General features: G+C 48.0%; 1 protein-coding gene and 1 long non-coding RNA gene across 2 annotated transcripts; both read left to right on the forward strand.

Annotated features, from left to right (window-relative positions):
• The first annotated feature begins 2,002 nt into the window (after window positions 1-2,002).
• LOC123065871 (acidic endochitinase-like) lies at window positions 2,003-3,094 on the forward strand. Its single transcript, XM_044489074.1, has one exon. The coding sequence runs from the start codon at window positions 2,005-2,007 to the stop codon at window positions 2,926-2,928; it is 924 nt and encodes a 307-aa protein (XP_044345009.1). The 5' UTR covers window positions 2,003-2,004; the 3' UTR covers window positions 2,929-3,094.
• A 1,383-nt stretch (window positions 3,095-4,477) lies between these two features.
• On the forward strand, window positions 4,478-5,172 carry LOC123065872 (uncharacterized). Its single transcript, XR_006431156.1, has 3 exons — window positions 4,478-4,523; window positions 4,613-4,769; window positions 5,077-5,172. It is a non-coding gene; the product is annotated as an uncharacterized lncRNA (long non-coding RNA).
• The last annotated feature ends 17,133 nt before the right edge of the window (window positions 5,173-22,305 follow it).

Consider the following 22,305-nt stretch of genomic DNA (forward strand, 5'->3'; position numbering starts at 1 on the left):
CCATCATAGGCTAGCTCTTAGGGTTTAGCCTCTATGATCTCATGGTAGATCTACTCTTGTACTACTCATATCTTCAATATTAATCAAGCAGGAAGTAGGGTTTTACCTCCATCGAGAGGGCCCGAACCTGGGTAAACATTGTGTCCCTTGCTTTCTGTTACCATCAGCCTAAGACACACAGATCGGGACCCCCCTACCCGAGATCCGCCGGTTTTGACACCGACAGCGTGCGCTGGGCCGGGTGACCATGGGGGAAGGTGATGTTGGGGTTGAACCCGCTATGCGCGTCGCCGTCGGCGTGCAACCCCAGGGTTGTGGCGACAACGAGAAGCCGGCCGAAGATCCGACACTTTGCTGGCTCTAAGACACGTACGGGCCATGGCCGTTGGGCGGATTCATCATTCCCGCGCAAACCGCCTCAGTTTGTTCGGCCGAGCGCTCCGCCACCGCCGCAGCCACGAGCATCGCCCTGTCCCGGGCCTTCTTGGCGTTTGCCCTGGTCCGTCGGTCGGTGGTGACAACCTCCTGGCGCTGAACTTCCGCCTTCCAGTCGGCGTTAGACATGCCCGGGGGTTTGGACGGCGGCACCCTCTGCTTCCTCTGCTTCGGCTGGGTGGCGGCTGCGGTAGTATCCGTCGCGGCGCGAGGGGCCACGTACTTCTTCGGCGGCATGGCGGCCGGCTTGGAGGGAAGGAGGAGGAGATTGGCGGGAGGAATGGAGAATGAAAAGGAAACAGAGGAGAAAAGCGGGAGGAAACGGCGGGCAAAGGGCCTCCTCTCGCCGACAGAGCGCCCCCCCATCCCTTTTCGCTTCTGCCAGCGCCCCCAGGCAACCCCGGGCGCTTGAGTTCGGCTCGGGGTCGCCGGCTATTATTTCGGCCCAAACCGACGCTAAATGAGATTCTGGGGCGCGACTAGGCCGATTTTCAATCGCCGGCGCTAAAAAACGCGTTGAGGGGGTCTATTGGGGACGCGGCTGGAGATGCTCTAAAACTGAGCGCAGCAGAAAAACACTCAGCACAAAGCTAACACTCACCATGGGCTTGCCTTTGCCAAGTGCAGACTAGAAAGCACAACAAAGAGTCGGGCACTCGGCAAACACATGGACATGTGTCCCTGCTCACGACAGTTGACGTCGTGTGTGTCGGTACGTGGGAAACTCAGACACATATATTCCTTCCGTTCTAAAATAGATGACCAAATTTTATATTAATTTTGTATTAAAGTTAGTAGTACAAAATTAAGTCATTTATTTTGAAACGAAATGAGTATTAAATAAAAAACACCTGCCAAGTTTTGATCCACATTTAAACCGCATGTGAGGACCGAGTGTTGGACTACAAATTTCTGGCCAAAAAAGACCATAAATATGTTGTGCACCTTACTCTATCAGGGTGATCTTCTAAATTAACTGGACTCAAAATTTTAACTTTTCTTATAAAACGGTTTTGCTAAGTCTCAGTCGACTGAGACTTTGTTATGTCTCAGTCGATTTATATTTCTTTAATCTTGCATGAAGATTCATAATTTTTTTTTCAGATTTTCTTTTTTGTTTTACATACTATATCATTTAACTAAAACTTGATTAAGTCTCAGTCGACTGAGACCTAGCTACATTCAAAAAAAAGTTCAGCACAAAAACAATGAACTGAATTGTGCCGTAAGCCCGTAACATAACAGATCGAGAGGACATAGGACTGAGATATGAACAAGTCAGTACAGAGTTTGAACGAGCATCTCAAACATGCAGTTAAAATTAGCAACGTGCCGTAGCAGATGGAGATGCATGCAACTCCAAAAAACAAGATCGGGGCCGAACGACGTGTTGAGAATGTTTAGAATCTTAAACAAACAAAGATATGGCTCCAGCGTTACCTCGAGGGCACGCCCAAATTCCTAACGAGATCGGATCACCGGAGTATAAAGCACGCAGGTCGCAGCAGCATTCCATATCCAAAGCAAGAAGCAAGCCCTCTGCCTTGTGAGCAAAAGAGCCTGCCAACAATGGCCATTCCGGCTAAAGCCAGCAGCTCCTTCTCCATGTCCTGCCTCTTGGCCGCCATCTTCCTCTTCTCCTCGGCGCCACGGAGCCACGGCGGCAGCATCGCCATCTACTGGGGCCAGAACGGCAACGAGGGCACCCTGGCCGAGACCTGCAGCACCGGCAACTACGCCTTCGTCAACATCGCCTTCCTCTGCAGCTTCGGGTCGGCCCAGGAGACCCCGCAGCTCAACCTGGCGGGCCACTGCGACCCCTACTCCAACGCCTGCACCAACCTCACCGCCGACATCAACCTCTGCCAGTCCAAGGGCGTCAAGGTCATGCTCTCCATCGGCGGGGGCGCCGGCGGGTACACGCTCAACTCCGAGCAGGACGCGGCCGACCTGGCCAAGTACATCTGGGACAGCTTCCTCGGCGGGAGCTCACCCAAGCGGCCGCTCGGCGCCGCCGTACTCGACGGCGTCGACTTCGACATCGAGGGAGGGAACCCAGACTACTACGGCGCCCTGGCGGCGCACCTCAAGGCCTACGGCGGCAAGGGGGGCAGCAAGGAGGTGTACCTGTCGGCGGCGCCGCAGTGCCCGTTCCCGGACCAGTGGGTCGGCAAGGCGCTCCAGACCGGCCTCTTCGACTACGTGTGGGTGCAGTTCTACAACAACCCGCCGTGCCAGTACGTGCAGGGGGACACGGCCAACCTCATGGACTCGTGGAAGCAGTGGACGTCGGGGGTCCACGCCAAGTACATCTTCCTCGGGCTGCCGGCGGCGCCGGCGGCCGCAGGGAGCGGGTTCATACCGGCGGGGAGCCTGGAGTCGCAGGTGCTCCCGGCGCTCAAGGGCTCCAGCAAGTACGGAGGGGTGATGCTGTGGTCCAAGTTCTACGACGACCAGGACGGCTACAGCTCCGCCATTAAGAACGCCGTCTGATGATGATCGATCTCATTCCTTCACGGTCCGGGTTATGGGAGCCGACAGTGGTGTGTATATAGTTGTGGCGCATATGGTCTGGCAATTGGCGTAGTTAATTTATTTGTGCGCACACAGCAGGATTTATATCGAATAAAAGGATTATTTGTCACAACTACAGTGTTCTGCTGCTGGACTTGTGGAGTCACTGTGAGAATATATGTTAAATCATACGAGTATAATATAGAACTGAAGAACGCGCCAATCATGTTCAAATGCTACAAGACTGAATCAACATGTTGTTGAATGGTTAGGAGGACAGTGGTATCACAACCCACCAGTGTTTAAGTCGCGTTGCTCGCATTGAAAGGAGACGTTCCCATCGACTACAAGGAGCTTACGGTGACTTCTTAAAATCTTAAGATGATATGCCGGCTCAGTCTTTCGGAGGTGCTCCTAGGGGCAGGATATGCGTGTGCGCATTCATAGGTGTGTGTGTATGTGCGTATATATGAACACTTGCCTCTGTACTGTGTTAAAAAAATTGATACAAGACTATATTTGTGACCAAGGCGCTCTCAATAAGTAATTTTACAATTATATATGCACAAATGCCCCATTTTATTATCTGGCACGTGGGCCCCTCATATATCAGGGACGGCCCGCCCTGCGTCGGAGGTGCCCTTTCTATCCAGTCCAAAGAACCAGAAACAAAATTGAGCTCGGAAGAGGCTAGCCAACTCCCCTCCAGAACACTCCCCCGATTGCAGCTTCGTCGGCCGTCGGATCTGCCCCTCTGACGCGTTTGAGCCGTTGGATCTTCACAGCAGTAAAACCCAATTTTCACCTCACGGTCAATTTTCGCTGGCCAATGATGGGTGGGCTCGCGCCGTGTGCTTGTTGGCTGGGTTCGTCGTCCCCCCGTGTAAGAAGTTTTGGCCAATCTGCTCCGCGCGTTCCGCGTCCAATCCTACCCTCGCATCGTCCCACTCCCACTCCCATTCTAGCCGCCAGACAAACCCTAGCCCCCTTGCCCAATGCCCCCCGATCCCCACAGCCGCCGCACGGCCTCGCTCCTCCTTCCCTCCCGCCGCAGCCTCTCCTTGCTCGCAGCCGCCTCCTTCCCACCTCCGCCCGAGCTCCGCCTTCCTCGCCCGCCTCCTCCTCCTTGCCATCGGCGGAAGCGGTGAGCATAGTGGCAGCGGCTGGACGCAATGAGCTCGCCTCCGGCGGCGCTAGGAACCTGCACGCAAAGGGCGACCCCATGGATCTGTCCCTGCAGGAGAGAGAAGATGAAGGGAGGATTGAAGGATAGGGGGAGGTAAGCGTGCTGGGGCGGGGTGGTCTCGCCTGCGCTCTTGGACGGCTCGGCTCCAACTCCCTCTTCCACCTCTCCGCTCCCCGACACTCAAATCTGGTAAATCTCCTCTTAGTTCATTGCGCTCTTGGACGATTACCCGATTAGTTATCAATACTAATCCTGATGCTACCTTGGAACTGTATGGTTGGCTGATTTATCTTGTTTGACCCCTGTTCCAGGCTCTTCTACACACATCCGTAGCTATGGAAAGAAAGTTTGTAGTGGAGTGGCTTCCTTTGTATGATCTTGGAAGATGGTCTGTATTGTTGACTATGGACTTCAGACCGTTTCTATTTTCCTCCGTGAACCTACCACTGATGTTTTGGAGGTGCTTGCTTTGTGTAGATGACCTCTGAAGCCCATTATAAAGCATGGCAACGGCTAAAGGTTAGCGCATTTCGAGAAGCCAACAGATCGCCGCCTACTTCCTTAGGCTGACAATCACCTGCAGGATAAAGTGCGATGTTTTGCCCGAGGGGTTGGAGCAGGACCGCAGGATGAGGTGAGAACAAGGGTCGTTTCAGATTCACCTGAACCATCCAAAGTATTTGTTAATAAATTTCTTCAAATGAGCAGTCCATCCTATTAATTACAATCCTTTTAGTTCATGTGAGTAGTAGCTGACTGAGTTGTTTATGTGCTTATGAACAGATGGGTATACTTTTATTTGCTTGGCAGGGGCAAGATCTTGCTATTAATCAACTTTCTAGAATATTTTTTCTTGATATGAATTATGAAATTTGCTTTGTTAACATCTTCATATATTGTCACCTAAAAGGTGTAGGCTGAGATGATCGTTTTATTTGCAGACAAGATCAAGGACTGGGCCAACGCGGTCGTCACGCACGAACCAGTGTAGCCCATTGGCACTGGTAAAGTAGTATCGGCGGCTCAGGGGCATGAAGTAAGTTCCTCCGTTTAGGTGTATTGGTGTTTCTGAACTACCAGGCACAATTCATCTCGTGACCGCTGGCCGTTGTCTTCCCGTCTCCTAAAATTTGTGACCAAGCGATTATACCTGAATGAAGCTTGGTCTTTCTCAAGATTTACCATGGTGTAATTTTATGCTACAGTCAAGCCTTGGATATAAAATAAACATGTTATGAAGATGATATATCAGTTTTAGAAATACATATTGAAGGACTATAGCAGCGTTTCTTTTTACTGAATTTCGTTTTGTTGCTTTTTCATCTATATCACTCATTTTGTTGACATGATTATTCAAATATGCCTAATGTTTCTTTGTTTTTTCAGGTTTCTCAAAACTAACAAATGCTGCTCTCTGATAAATTAGGAGGCTGAAGATGGTAGCTTACTGAACTCTCATTTTGGAAAAAATCTGGAGATGTGTAGTGCTGATAAAGAAATGCAGGTATGTATGAGTCTGATGTTTCCATCTTGTGACGCTCACATGCTCGTGCAGCTGCTATCTGGATTTGCCGCCACCGCCTCAAGTCGCTTCCGCCTGTAAATCCAGTCGCCACCATGGTAATTTCTTTTCAGTCCCAACTCTCCTCCTGTCCCCTGCATTTGCTTGCTATGGTAATTTCAACAGTGGGCATGACAGCATCAAACTTCTCTCTTCAATATTGAAGAAGCGGCTTACCCGGATCAATGGGCATGCACTTAGAAAAATAGCTAAAGAGTATGTGATATTCCTAGAGCAAATAAAGGACATGGTGTGCTCGTAAGTTAGACAGAAGCAAAATGTTATTTATTATGCTCCTGTTGTATCTTCGGACATTTTGTTCCACCTACCAATACCCCAGTATTGAATATCTACTTTCCCATTGTCGTACAGAAACTGATGTTAGTATTTGTGCATACTCTTTATCTTAAGTGGGCTTTCTTTTAAAAAACATGCCTTTATATTACCCAAATAACATAACAGATTATGTAATCTAAGTATATATTTTAAGAGATAAGTCTTAGTTTTTCATATAAATGGGTTACAAATTGTATGGATTCAAATTGGACTCTGTCATTTGGTCGCAAAATGATCACAGTGATGTCTACGACCTCCTCCTAGATGTATTAATCTCAATCTCATGTTTGGTTTTCTTCCCTTTTCTCTTCTAATGATGTAATTTCTTTTACTAAGATAACACCATGTTTGTTGTAATGCCTTACTTGATGTAAGATCCCTTTTCTACTTTGAATGAATTTACTTCATATATTAGTTTCGTTCATCATTGTCCTTCACGGTTAAATGAGCATTGTATAAAAGTATGTCTAAGTTCTTTTTCTTTAAGTGCTTCAAGTAAATGAAATTGTTTATTTCGAATTCAATACCTTTTAATAATAATCATAATGAGAGGGGTATGCTTCTCTCTCTGGGCAAATGTTACTTAACATGTACTAAGAAATAAAAACTCTGGAAATGTATTTGAATCGCACAAAAATAGTTCGTAGTTCTTATTCATACTTCAAACACGTGAGGCTCTGCAAATTAAACCATGTTTTTTTTTCAAGGCGCATATGGATTTAGCAGACCACAACTAAACCGACTCTATATACATGGCCTGTCGGATTTAGCAGACCACAACTAAATTGACTTTATATACATGGCATGTCCTTAGTAAAGGAAACTATTTTCATCGCGAACATGGCTTTAGTTGAAGGTTCTTGCAGCATGAAACTATTTTCATCAACAATATGTCTTCAGCAGGTCTTTGCGCCATTTGGCGCAACGGGTCAACTAGTGAATGTTAAAAGCTTCCTTGGCAGTGCTATGAGCTGCCTCATTTGCCCGGCGACGAACAAAATGAAGCTTGAATACATCATGTGTTCAGCACCTCAGAAGAGGGCGTTCCTATCAAATATGACACGAATCAAGCTGCCCATGCATACATTGATACATGATCCACAGTGAAATATGTAAAGACGGCCGTTTATATTTCTTGAATTGGCATCCGAACATGAGCTCGTTTACAACTGAAGAACCAAAAACAAAATGGACACATGGACTCTCGCAATTATTTATTGTGTTTTACTCGGTTTTGAGACCTTAACCTTTTGGTTGTAAGTTTTAAGCACCTAACCAGTTCACCCATCAGACCAATCTGATGAAAGAGATTAGAGAATAATAAAGTTGTTGTTTTATATTTCCTTATTCATGATAAACGTTTATTATTCATGCTAGAATTGTATTGATCGGAAACTTAAATACATGTGTGAATACATAAACAAATACCGTGTTCCTAGTATGCCTCTACTAGATTAGCTCGTTGATAAAAAATGGTTAAGGTTTCCTAACCATAGACATGTGTTGCCATTTGATAACGGGATCACATCATTAAGAGAATGACTCATCCGTTAGCTTAGCATATTGATCACCCAGTTTATTGCTATTGCTTTATTTATGTTAAATACATATTCCTTCGACTATGAGATTACACAACTCCCGGATATCAGAGGAATACCTTGTGTGCTATCAAACGTCACAACGTAACTGGGTGATCATAAAGATGCTCTACAGGTATCTCCGAAGGTGTTTGTTGAGTTGGCATAGATCAAGATTATGATTTGTCACTCTGAGTTTCGTAGAGGTATCTTTGGCCCCTCTCGGTAATACACATCATAAGCTTGCAAGCAAATGACTAAGGAGTTAGTTATGTGGTGATGTATTACGGAACGAGTAAAGAGACTTTCCGGTAATGAGATTGAACTAGGTATAGAGATACCGACGATCGAATCTCGGGCAAGTAGCATACCGATGGACAAAGGGAGTTATGTATGTTGTCATAATGGTTCGACCGATAAAGATCTTCGTAGAATATGTAGAAGCCAATATGGACATCCAGGTTCCGCTATTGGTTATTGACCGGAGAGGTGTCTCGGTCATGTCTACATAGTTCTCGAACCCGCAGGGTCTGCATGCTTAACGTTCGTTAACGATATAGTGTTATATAAGTTATAAGTTTTGGTGACCGAATGTGGTTCGGAGTGCAGATCACGGACATGACGAGGATTCTCGAAATGGTCGAGAGGTAAAGATTGATATATAGGACGATGGTATTTGGACACCAGAAGTGTTTAGGGACATATCGGGAAGAAATCGGATCACCGGAAGGGGTTCCGGGCACCCCCGGCATGTATATGGGTTTAATGGGCCAAGAGAGGGACAGACCAGCCCACAGGGGGCTGGTGCGCCCCTTTCCCTAGCCAAACAGCCCTAGGAAAAGAAAGGGGGGAGGGCTAGCCCCTCCAGCCTTTCCCTCTCATGGGAGAAAGGAAAGGGGGGCACCCTCCCCTGCCTTTCCCCTTGGCTGCTCCTCCCTCCCTCCCGCCTATATATATATGGGAGGGGACGCTTAGCACACCACAAACAATTTCTTAGCCGTGTGTGGCGCCCCCTTCACCGTTTACACCCCCGTTCATATATTTTTGTAGTGCTTAGGCGAAGCCCTGCGAAGATCACTTCACCATCACCATCACCATGTCGTCGTGCTGCCGAAACTCATCCAATAATTCACCCGTCTTGTTGGATCAAGAAGGCAAGGAAGTTACCAAGCTGAACGTGTGCAGAACTCGAACGTGTCGTACGTTCGGTACTCGATCGATTCGATCACGAAGAAAGTTGTTCGACTACATCAACCGCGTTGTGAAACGCTTCTGTTTACGGTCTACGAGGGTACGTGACACACTCTCCCCCTCCTTGCTATGAATCTCCATGGCTAGATCATTGTGTGTGCGTAGATTTGTTTTTTGAATGCAACATTTCCCAACAGTGGCATCCGAACCAAGTCTATGCGTGGATGATATGCATGAGTACAACACAAAGAGTTGTGGGCGGTGAGAGTCATACTTCTTACCACCAATGTCTTATTTTGACTCGATTCTATTGTGGGATGAAGAGGCTCAGACCAACCTTACATATCCACGCACATGAGACCGGTTCCACCGACTGACATGACTAGTTTTGCATAAAGGTGGCTGGAGGGTGTCTGTTTCTCCTACTTTAGTAGAATCGAATTTGACTATGGACGGTCCTGGAAGAAGGTTAAAATAGCAAACTTGACGAATCGCTGTTGTGGTTTTTGCCGTAGGTAAGAACGGTTCTTGCTAGAAACCCGTAGCAGCCACGTAAAACTTGCAACAACAAAGTAGAGGACGTCTAGCTTGTTTTTGCAGGGTATGTTGTGGCGTGATACGATCAAGACATTATGTGATATACGTTATTGTATGAGATGATCATGTTTTGTAAGATATCAGGCAACCAGCAGGAGCCTTATGGTTGTCTCTTTATTGTATGAAATGCAAACGCCATGTAATTGTTTTATTTTATCACTATGAGTTAGCAATAGTTGTAGATGCAATAGTTGGCGAGACGACCACGACGCAACGATGGAGATCAAGGTGTCGAGCCTTATGGCTGGAATCAAAGAATTTGCCATCAGCCAGTTCTTTGCCGTCGGCTAGCAGATGGCAAAGAAGGTCTTTGTCGTCCGCTCACGGAAAGTGGACGGCAAAGAACTGGCTGACGGCAAACTGCGCCTTCACCGTCAGCCAGCTCTTTGCCATCCGCTAGCAGACAACAAAGAGCTTCCGCCATCAGCCAGTTCATTGCCGTCCGCTAGCGAACGACAAAAATACTTTGCCATCAGCTGGCGGACGGCAAACAATATTCGACCTAACGTTGCTAATGCCCCCGCCCCCACCCTAACCCTAACCCTGTCTCCCACCCCCACCTCACTCTCTGTCTCCCACCCCCACCTCACTCTCTCTCTCTCCGACCGTACCCAGCCGCCGCCACCCCCGACTCCACGCCGCCCGCCGCCACCACCGCCCCGCCGCTAAGGCCCCCCTGGCCCCATGCCCCTCCGCCACCGATGCCCTGTCGCTCCATCACGCCGGCCCGGCCCGCCTTCGCCGGCACCGCTGACGGTGTTAGTAAAAATTTTCATTGCATTTTCATTCAACATAGATTTTACATACTCCAACATAATGTAAACGAAAAATAAAAAACGACATTAGTCGTCATCGCTAGCCGCCAGAAGGTCCATCACGATGGCGCCTTCGCCGTCACCGTCGTCATTGCTGCTGCTGTCATCCCAGTCGACAGGGCCGTCCTCCTCCTCCTCCATCACCTCGGTGCCGCGTGCTCCTCCTCCGCTGGCGCCGCATCCTCCTCCTCCACCGGCACCATCGCGGCCTCCTCTGCCGCCATGCCCTCAGCGGCTTGGATTGCAGTCGCTATCCCAGCGGCCTCCCTTGCAGCCACCGCCGCCGCCGCTTCCGACGCCCGTAGGGCGACGTGCCAACTCGGAGCGTTGTACGGATCGCTGTCCTCGCGGAGGACCACTTGCTCCGGCGGCAGCGCCACAGCGGGGGAGCGGGTGATGCGTGAGCGGGGGCAGCCGCCGAGGGTGCTGGCTGGCGGCGGGTGAGGGAGTCCTGGATTCAGGGGGTCCTTAGGTGTCCGACCCAGGAGTATGGGTCGGGTTGGATGGGCCGTACAAGATCAAGCTGAAGACCATCCAACGTGTCTGGGTGGGACTTCTCCATACATGAATGACAAGATTAGAGTTCAGCTGTATCATTTCCTTCCCTGATGAACCGACCTTGTACAAACCCTAGGCCCCTCCGGTGTGTATATAAACTGGAGGGGTTAGTCCGTAGAGGCTATCCTCATTATCATCATCGGAATATTCATAGGCTAGACATCTAGGGTTTAGTCGCCACGATCTCGAGGTAGATCGACTCTTGTAATCTCCATACTTTTCGAATATAATAGAGCAGGAGTAGGGTTTTACCTCCTTTAAGAGGGCCCGAACCTGGGTAAACATTGTGTCCCTTGGTCTCATGTTACCATTGATACTTAGACACACAGCTTGGGACCCCTACCCAAGATCTGCCGGTTTTGACACCGACATTGGTGCTTTCATTGAGAGCTATGCCGTGCTGTCTACAAAAGTGATATATGGCTCGCCTAGTCATCAACGACAATATCACTTCTAGAAGGAGCCTGGCTTCTGGGCAGACCTTCCAGCTCAGCGGTTTCACCATAGGAGCTTGTATGGCTGTCAAGCCCACATCACCCCCTACGGCCGCCGAACACCGTCTTCGCATTGGCCTCGTGTACTCGGAAAAGATGGATCCGACAGATGTCTCGTCTTTGAACAAACTGTTGGACCGCATCACCGCCCTGGGGGTCTCAAAGGACTATGATCGGATCGGTATCAAGCCTGACCAGAGGGAAATTAATCACCCGCCGATCACCCACCTTGTAGCGGTCATTAAGGAAACGGCTGAAGACACTTCCCTCCCTATGTTGAAGACCAAGTATGTTCAGGTCTCCAAATCCCCTGAGCCGGATACTCTCCCTTCAAACGGGACTTCATGTCCTCCGGACTCTGGCTCAGGCATAGGATCACGGGAGCCTCTGGACCTCCCTGGACCCGAATCAGTCGCCGCGGAGACCTTTCAAGCCCCAAATGCATATGCGGGACGGGATCTAAATTTTAAACCACCCACCCACCACAATCAATACTCTCCAAGCAACTCAGGTCCTCCAGATATACGACCTAATGTATGTGCGGCAGCAACCTCAGGAAACGGTCCACCACTTTTGGGACAGATTCCTGCTTGTTAAAAACAGGATCAAAGACTGCCCGAACGACGACGTAGTTTCGGTCTTTCATCGTAATTGCACCGACGAGGGAATATTGAATGCCCTCGGCCGTCTCCACATACAGAGCTTCACGGAACTATCACATGTAGTGCAAAAGTGTCGTGCGATGGAAAGCATGTGGAGGGCCCAAAAAGCTCAACTGGAGCCCGCTGCCTTTAAGCAGTGTGTGATCCGGACTAAACGGATACATCCTGGCGGGTCACCCGACCATCAGTTGATGGGTAGGAAAATTAAACCCTTCACGGGACATAGGTCTTTTCTTGATGAACTCCCTGACAAGCCCTGTCTGATACACGCCACTCCGCGCACAGACCCAACCCATAGCCTTCGAGCATGTTGGGTACTCCGACAAGTAGCAAAAAGTGGAGAGGCCATCCTCACCACCACTCCAAAGAAATACTCTCCAAAGAGGGACGACTTTAACGTCCTCACGGTCTTCGAGACCTTTTCTTCGAATAATCGGCACAAAAGGGCACTCCGCGACCTCGCCGAAGTCCACCAAGTTACCGCACTGAGCCCATGGAACGACACAACAATAACCTTTACAGCCGATGATGAACCAAAGGCTCCGTCAGTCCGAGCACCCGCTGCCCTAGTACTAAACTCCATTATGGATGGTCTTCGGCTTACTAAAGTGCTCATGGATGGCGACAGTGGGATTAACCTCATTTATGAAGACACGCTCGACAAAATGCAGATGGATAGATCACGCATCGAGCAAAGCAATACCACCTTTCGAGGCATTATCCCCAGTCGAGAAGCACGATGCTCTGGGAGAAGTAAACTGGATGTGGTATTCGGCACACTTGAAAACTACAGATCCGAAGAGTTGCTCTTTCATGTAGTCCCCTTCAATAGTGGGTATCATGCCATCCTCAGACGGGATGCTTTCTCATGCTTCCAAGCTATACCCCATTACGGGTATATGAAGCTCAAAATGCCCGGACCCAACGGTATCATAACAATTTCGAGCGACCCGGACAAGCCCTCCGTGCCGAAAACAAAACCGCATCCCTGGCCATCGAGGCGTTATCTGAAGCCTAGTGGCCGAAGAATTAACAAATTTATGGTCCACAGTGGATATGGACGATGTGATCCTTGATAAGAGATCTAAATCCACCTCTTTTAAGCCAGCTGAGGAAATAGTTAAATTTCAAGTGCACCTGACGGACCCTAACAAGACATCATCTATAGGAGCACAGCTGGATCTAGCAGTGGACGCCGCTCTACGCACATTCTTGAGAGAGAATTGGGATATTTTCTCCTGGCACCCTTCAGACATGCCCGGCATCCCACGCAGGCTGGCCGAACACAGTCTCAATATAATCAAGGGATTCAAACCTGTGAAGCAGACACTGCGGCGATTCTCCGAACCCAAGCGTCAAGCCATAGGAGAAGAGCTAGCCAAGTTGCTAGAAGCCGGGTTTATTAGGGAAATCAAACATCCGGATTGGCTAGCCAACTTGGTCATGGTACCAAAGAAGGACAAATCCTGGCGCCTGTGCATCAATTTCAAAGACCTCAACAAGGCTTGCCCTAAAGACCCTTTTCCACTACCCCGCATCGACCAAATCATTGATGCGACTGTAGGACACGATTCTTTGTGTTTCCTCGACGCCTATTCTGAATACCATCAAATTAAGATGAAGGAATCGAATCAGGCCGCAATAGTGTTCATCACCCCTTACGGTCCTTTCTGCTTCAATACTATGCCCTTCGTACTCAAAAATGATGGGGCTACCTACCATCGTATGATTGAAACATGCCTGGAAAAACAAATCGGCAAAACAGTCAAAGCATACATAGACGACGTGGTCATCAAGATGAAGCACGTCGAAACACTGGTGGACGATCTTCGCCTCACCTTTGATAACCTCCAGACATACGACATACAGCTTAATCCGGAAAAATGTGTCTTCGGAGTCCCTACCAGAAAATTGCTAGGGTTTATTGTTTCCCATAGAGGAATTGAAGCAAACCTAGCCAAGATTCGAGCTCTGTCATAAGTGGCTATACCAACAGACCTATAGCAAGTCCAAAAACTAGCAGGGTGTGTTGCGGCATTAAGCCATTTTATCTCCAAGTTGGGAGAAAAAGCATTACCACTCTACAAGCTATTATGACACACTGATAACTTTGAACAGACGAATGCTGCAACAGCCAGATTTGAAGAAATCAAGGCTCTACTTGCAAGCAACCCTATCCTAGCTGCCCCAGGTGTTGGCGAGCCTATGTTATTATACATTTTGGCAACTAACCAAGTAGTTAGTGTCGTACTCGTCATCGAACAAGGGGAGGAGGGACATAAATCCCCACCCAAAAACCAGTCTATTTGTAACGGAGGTCCTTAGACCTTGCAAATCCCTATACCCCCGCTACCAGAAGATAGCCTATACAGTCTTCATGGCATCCCATAAACTGCGACACTACTTTCAAGAATGTTCGATCACAGTGGCATCCGAAGGACCACTTAATGGCATTATCAATAACAGGGACGCCACTGGCCGCATAGCTAAATGGGCCATCTAGCTTTTACCGTTCGAAATAATATACAAGCCACGTCGGGCTATTAAATCCCAGGTGTTGGCCGACTTTGTCGCTGAATGGACAGAAGCCAAACTCCCTAAAGAGTATGGTTCATACTCCAATTGGATTACGTACTTCGACGGCTCCAAAATGCTGGCCAGACTGGGGGCTGGTGTCATTCTAACATCTCCTACCAGGGATACAGTCCGCTATGTATTACAGATTATGTATACGGACTCCAATAATGCAGCAGAATATGAGGCGCTTCTGCATGGTCTTCGCATGGCTGTCTCCATGGGTATACAACGCATGGAGGTGTGCGGTGATTCCAACCTCGTAATATCCCATGTCAATGGAGAGTTCGATGCAAAGGCTCCAAAAATGGCGGCATATCAAAACGACTTATTAAAAATATCAACTCGGTTCGAGGGACTTGAGTTCCATCATGTCGCTCGAGACAGTAATTAGGCAGCCGACATCCTCGCCTGCATGGGCGCTAAGCGCGACCATGTGCCACCTAACACTTTCGTGGAAAGGCTCTTTGTTCCATCCATAGTATGTTAGGGTGAGAGCAGAGAAGATAGTGTGGACCTTGTCACACCCCCAGCTGCCGAACATAATGCAGACACCGTCGGGGGTCCCGGTATCGAGATAACACTCTCTTCTCATGATATCATGGCCCTTATCGCTCCCTGGACTGAACCATTCCTGGCCTACCTTAATAGGCAGGAGCTTCCCGACGATCAAAATGAAGCTCGATGCATAGTTCGGCGCTCTAAAGCCTTCAAAGTGCATGAGGGTGAACTGTACAAAAAGAGCACTACCAGAGTCCTCCAAAGGTGTATCTACGAAGAGGAGGGAAGACAACTCTTGGTAGAAATACATGATGGCTTGGGCGGTCATCAAGCCGCAGCTCGAGCCCTCATAGGCAACGCGTTCAGGACATGTCTTTTTGGCCCACGGCTCGAGCAAACGCTCAAGCCCTTGTCCAATGTTGTGTAGGCTGTCAGCTTTTCGCCTATCAAAGTCACATGCCTCCCACTGCATTAAAAAAAATCCCCATTACTTGGCCTTTTGCGGTCTAGGGGCTTGATATGGTAGGTCCCCTTAAAGGGGGAAGCCACAAAAAGAAATACTTGTTGGTAATGGTAGATAAATTCACTAAATGGATAGAGGCCAAACCAGTAAAAACAGCTGAGGCAGGGCCAATGATTGACTTTATATCTGGTGTAGTCCACTGTTAGGGTGTCCCGCACAGTATCATCACTGATAATGTCTCCAATTTTACAGCTGATGGGGTGAAAACCTGGTGCGTTAAGTTGGGCACTAAACCCGACTATGCATCTGTATACCACCCTCAAAAAAATGGCCAAGTCGAAAGGGCCAATGGTCTGATCATGAGTGGCATTAATATCATCATCACAATGAGTAATAGGAGCAACATCATTTGGAAGGGATACCTTTTTACCTTTGCTTCTCCGTCTTTTCTTTTTCTTCTCCATATTATGTGTGGGTTTAGTCCTTTTTTTGGAGCTCCTTATTAATGAGATTGGTTGAATAGAAAGCTCCTCCTCGTTACCTCATTCATCATAATAAATAATAGGAGGATATTGGTAAATCTATTCCCTTTCATTAGTATTCTCTTCATCTTCTATTTGTTTCCTTGTCTTTATGTAATTGGAAATATAAGGATTTTCAGTGCAATTCACTGCACAATACATATAAATTTCCTCTAGATCAAAATCAAGAACTTGCTCAAGGGAAAATTCTGGAATATCCTTAGTTATACGTTTCATTTCTTCATAACCCATAAGCAAACTAAGTTCATTATGATGCGCAAGGGAAATCAAGTCATCACAATTTTTGGACATGATACGATCATGAAACAATTTGCATTGGATATTTAAGTGATCATGTTCATTGCAAAGTTCACAAGGATGCCTAAGAAAATTTAAATTTTCAGCACAAACATCTAGCCTTTCTTGCAACCATTTAGTTTCTAAATACTTATGCCTCTTGGAAAATATATCTTCCCTATTTGGTGTGTACTTGCAAACTCTACACACTCCACAAAAGTTGACATGCTTATAAGAGATATTTTTATCATGACTAGTACAATCATCATTAGTACTATGGATATTCAAAGAGTTCATACTAACAACATTGCAATCATGCTCATCATTCAAAGATTTAGTGCCAAACATTTTAGTGCATTCTTCTTCTAACACTTTGGCACAAATTTTTTTTCCATCATTTTCACGAAACATATTAAAAATATGAAGCATACGAGGCACCCTCAATAACAGTTTTTTTTGTAGTTTTCTTTTATAGACTAAACTAGTGATAAAATAAGAAACAAAAAGATTCAATTGCAAGATCTAAAGATATAACTTCAAGCACTCACCTCCCCGGCAACGACGCCAGAAAAGAGCTTGATGTCTACTACACAACCTTCTTCTTGTAGACGTTGTTGGGCCTCCAAGTACAGAGGTTTGTAGGACAGTAGCAAATTTCCCTCAAGTGGATGACCTAAGGTTTATCAATCGGCATAGGATGAAGATGGTCTCTCTCAAACAACCCTGCAACCAAATAACAAAGAGTCTCTTGTGTCCCCAACACACCCAATACAATGGTAAATTGTATAGGTGCACTAGTTCGGCGAAGCGATGGTGATACAAGTGCAATATGGATGGTAGATATAGGTATTTGTAATCTGAAAATATAAAGACAGAAAGGTAGCAAGTAACAAAAGTGAGCACAAACGGTATTGCAATGCTTCGAAACAAGGCCTAGGGTTCATACTTTCACTAGTGCAAGTTCTCTCAACAATAATAACATGATTGGATCATATAACAATCCCTCAACATGCAATAAAGAGTCACTCCAAAGTCACTAATAGCGGAGAACAAACGAAGAGATTATTGTAGGGTATGAAACCACCTCAAAATTATTCTTTCCGATCAATCCATTGGGCTATTCCTATAAGTGTCACAAACAACCCTAGAGTTCGTAGTAAAATAACACCTTAAGACACAAATCAACCGAAACCCTAATGTCACCTAGATACTCCAATGTCACCTCATGTATCCGCGGGTATGATTATACGATATGCATCACACAATCTCAGATTCATTTATTCAACTAACACAAAGAACTTCAAAGAGTGCCCCAAAGTTTCTAACGGAGAATCAAGACGAAAACGTGTGCCAACCCCTATGCATAAGTTCACAAGGTCACTGAACCCGCAAGTTGATCACCAAAATATACATCAAGTAGGTCACGTGAATATCCCATTGTCACCACAGATAAGCACATGCAAGACATACATCAAGTGTTCTAAAATCCTTAAAGACTCAATCGGATAAGATAACTTCAAAGGGAAAACTCAATCCATTACAAGAGAGTAGAGGGGGAGAAACATCATATGATCCAACTATAATAGCAAAGCTCGCGATACATCAAGATCGTGCCATATCAAGAACACGAGAGACAGACAGAGAGAGAGAGAGAGAGAGAGAGAGAGAGAGAGAGAGAGATCAAACACATAGCTACTAGTACATACCCTCAGCCCCGAGGGTGAACTACTCCCTCCTCGTCATGGAGAGCGCCGGGATGATGAAGATGGCCACCGGTGATAATTCCCCCCTCCGGCAGGGTGCCGGAACGGGCTCCGGAGAGGTTTTTGGTGGCTACAGAGGCTTGCGGCGGCGGAACTCCCGATCTAGGTTATTTTCTGGAGGTTTGGGGATTTATAGGAGAGGTTGGTGTCGAGAACAAGTCAGGAGGCCCCACAGGAAGTCCATGAGGCACAGGGGCGCGCCCCAGGTGGGTGGACGCACCCTCCACCCTCGTGGGGTCCACGGGCCTCCCCTCCGGTAACTCTTTGTTCCAGTAATTTTTATATTTTCCAGAAAAAATCTCCGTGGATTTTCAGCGCATTCCGAGAACTTTTATTTCTACACAAAAACAACACCATAGTACTTCTGCTGAAAACAGCGTCAGTCTGGGTTAGTTCTAATCAAATCATACCAAAATCATGTAGAATTATTATAAACATGGCATGAATACATAAAAAATTATAGATACATTGGAGATGTATCAAGTCCCGACTGGGTATCTGGATCCGGCTATGCGCCATACTTCGGCGCCGCCCACTTCAAATATAGGCCCACCACCGTGGTGGCGGGGGACGAGGCAAAAGAACTTTTTCCATAGTTCAAAATGAGCCTCGCAGCCTAAGAATAATTCACAGAGGGCGACAAAACCAGAAATATGCAGAATGGAACCTGGTGTGAGGTTGTGCAGCTGGATCCCGTAATATTCCAATAGACCCCTGAGGAAGGGGTGGATCGAGAATCCTACGCCCCTCAGAAGGAACGAGATGAAGCACACCCTCTCCCCTTGCCTGGGGTTGGGGAAATTCTCTGCCAATGCACCATCGCCTGTAGAAGCTAATCCTGCCCGTACGGAGACTAGATCCGCGGGGGAAGATATCCTTGCGTCTGGAGACAATTGAGCTGGAGATGGGAGACATAACAACTTTGCCAATCCCCCTCTTGAGGTCCATGAGGATGCGAGGAGGAGCCAGGGGCGCTAGCCATGGTTTAAGTTTTCCGTGGTTTGCTCTGTTGCTCTTTGGGCGATGTGGGATGGCGTTCGGGGATCTAACCTTGTTATATAAATGCCGCCCGTGCCTATTAAAGGGTTAAAATGTAAAAAGGTAATGGACCATTCACATTCGCTCGGACACGCGGAAATCGAGGCGACCATAGGGAGGAATCATAAAGACTGGACACAAAAGCCGATGTCCGACTATCGTCAATCCGAAGTATGGTGGAGAACCCGCCTTGCAAAGCCGAAGACTTATATCTGCATACTACATCGTCATTGACGACAAGTTCGGGGGCTACTGAGGGAGTCTTGGATTCAGGGGTCCTCAGGTGTCCGGCCTAGGAGTATGGACCGAGTTGGATGGGTCGTACAAGATCTAGCTGAAGACTATCCAATGTGTCCGGGTGAGACTTCTCCATACGTGAACGGCAAGATTAGAGTCCGGGTGTATTGTTTCCTTCCATGATGAACCGACCTTGTACAAACCCTAGGCCCCTCCGGTGTGTATATAAACTGGAGGGGTTAGTCCGTAGAGGCTATCCTCATTATTATCATCGCAATATTCATAGGCTAGACATCTAGGGTTTAGCCGCCACGATCTCGAGGTAGATCAACTCTTGTAACCTCCATACTTTTCGAATATAATTGAGCAGGAGTATGATTTTACCTTCTTTAAGAGGACCCGAACCTGGGTAAACATTGTGTCCCTTGGTCTCCTATTACATTGATCCTTAGACGCACAGTTTGGGCCCCCTACCCGAGATCTGCCGGTTTTGACACCGACAATGGACAGATCCACGACGACGCTCCCGCCAGGCCGGGCCATGCGCTAGTGCCGGGGCGCAAAGGCATACGCTCGCGCCAGTGGGGTCGGGGGTGACGCCGGCCTCGGCCACCCGGAAGGCGGCGATAACGTCGTCGAAGACCTTGGCTCTCCAGAAGTTGTGGCGGCCGACGATGTTGTGGTGGCCGCCGATGTGGGTCCGGAGCTCCTCCGCCGTCGCGCCAGGGCCGAGCGGCAGATAGCCGTCCGCGCTGACATGCCACTACTAGGGAAGACGGCAGCCCGACGACACGAGGAGGCCGTACCGGCACAGCTCCATCGTCTCCAAATTGCCGAGGCTGGACGACCAGGCGCTCGGGGCATCGCCGTCGCCGTCGGCACTGCTGCTCCCGCAATGGTACAATATCGCCGGTGCTGCGCTAGTTTTCTCATCGGCGGTGTGATCGGGTGTGAGGTCGGGTGTGGCGGTGTGGGCGCCGGGGTGGGGTCTTATAGTCATCCGGGCGACGGGAGGTGGGCGGCTGGGCCGGCGGCCGGCATTACTGCTCATTAATGTCGGCACCTCGGGACGGGTCGCAACGACAGGACGGGGTGGAAGGCGAGGTGGCCGTCGATGGGACGGGGCGTCGGGTGGTGGCAGACGACGTACTTTGACCGAGCGACAAATGTCGGTTTGACTGGGTGATGTGTCGAAGCACGTTTGCTGTCGGTGGCAGACGACAAATCCTCCTGTTAGCCACCTAACGTGGCTAACGTCTCTTTTTTGCCGTCCAAACTCTTTGTCGTCTGCCACCGATGGCAAAGGGCATTTGTCGTCCGCTTTGAAGAAGCAGACGGCAAAGAACCTGTTTACCATCACTCTCTTTGCCGGGCATGTTTGCCGTCGGTGGCGGACGGCAAAGAGTTTTTGCCGTCCGCTTTTGGTGCCTTTGCCGTCAGCCATGGTGGACGGCAAATAAGCTGATTCATGTAGTGTTGATACTCCTGGAACAAAATTGCACAGGGGAGAAATATAGAGTGGTTTATCTGTCATGCACGGGATATCCTGTTCATGGATCCATCATTCGTGATTGCTATGAGATCCGTACTAACTTTTAGGTTGTCAAAATTTACCTAGTTTTAAAATGTTTCATCTGGTTTTATCTTGTTTCAACATGTATCATCATGTTTCATTGTGCACCAATAAGAAAAGAATGCATTTGTTTTGATCGGGTTTGCTGATACAGGGTTATACACAATGAAACATTAAGATATACTTTGAAACTGGAAAAAAAAACCAATGTAACTCTTTGAAACAAGACAAATTGTGAAAACAGCAAAAATGTAGCATGGATCTCAAAGCAACCATGGACGATGGATCCATACACAGAATAGAATAGCTTCTCTCTCTATATATGGAGATAATAATGCATTGTTGTTGTAATGAATAAAAATCATAAGAAGGCACTATCCAAATTGACGAGTTTACCGAGTGTCTTGCACTTTGTTAAGTGTCTGCATTCTGTCGGGCACTCAACAAAGGCCCTCCTAAAACCGAGTGCAGCGGAAAAGACTCGGCACAAAGCCAGCAGTCACGAAAGCCTTGGCTTTGCCAAGTGCATACTAGAAAACACTATAAAGAGCCGGGCACTCGGCAAACATGGGGACACATGCCCCTGATCACGGCGGTTGACGGAGGGTTGACAGTTTTGTCGTGTCTGTCGGTACAAGGTTCACATTGGAAACTCAGACATATGCAGTAAATGAAAAACAACGATCAACTTTTGACCCACATTTAAACCGCATGTGAGGACTGAGTGTTGGACTATAATTTTTTGGCAAAAAAAGACTATAAATATGTTGGGCGTGGCTACAGGTAAGTCGACCGAATTTCGAATTAACGTCAAATGCACATCCAACATCACGCGACCCTTCTTTTTCCTCTAGCTCGCCTCCTTTCCCGGACCGCCACACGGACCACCCGCCACCACCACCAGCGGCCGGCGACACTCCCGCGCAGCCTCGCCGCCCTACTCTTCCTGCAACCTCCTCCTACCGTCATGTTGGCGCCGCCCCCGGCCATCCCCCTAGCCCCGGCGATGACTAGTCTTTTCTCCGGAAAATTTGCACCACCACATGCTGCCCCTCCCCCCTCCCCCCCACACACACACCCCACCACCCCCTCTGGCCAGCTTCTTCCTCCCCTCCAGTGAGCTTCTTCCTCCCCTCCGGCTGTTTCTCCCGTCAATCCAAAATCAACTGACCCAAATTGAAAAGTCAAGCGACTGGTATGGTTTTTTCTGAGAGAAACTTCCAATCTATTAATCAACTGTCAAGGTAGTACAAAGAACGTTAGAAGTAAAATTTACATCTAAGTCAGTAGCCAACCTAGCGACGACTACAAACACTAGAGCGAGCCGAAGGCGTGCCGCCGTCATCACCCCTCCCTCATTGAAGTCAGGCAAACATTGTTGTAGTATTTAAACTTCTTTTTTTAATTAAAAA

This window comes from Triticum aestivum, chromosome 3B (genome assembly GCF_018294505.1).
Source record: "Triticum aestivum cultivar Chinese Spring chromosome 3B, IWGSC CS RefSeq v2.1, whole genome shotgun sequence".
NCBI classification, from domain to species: Eukaryota; Viridiplantae; Streptophyta; class Magnoliopsida; order Poales; family Poaceae; genus Triticum; species Triticum aestivum.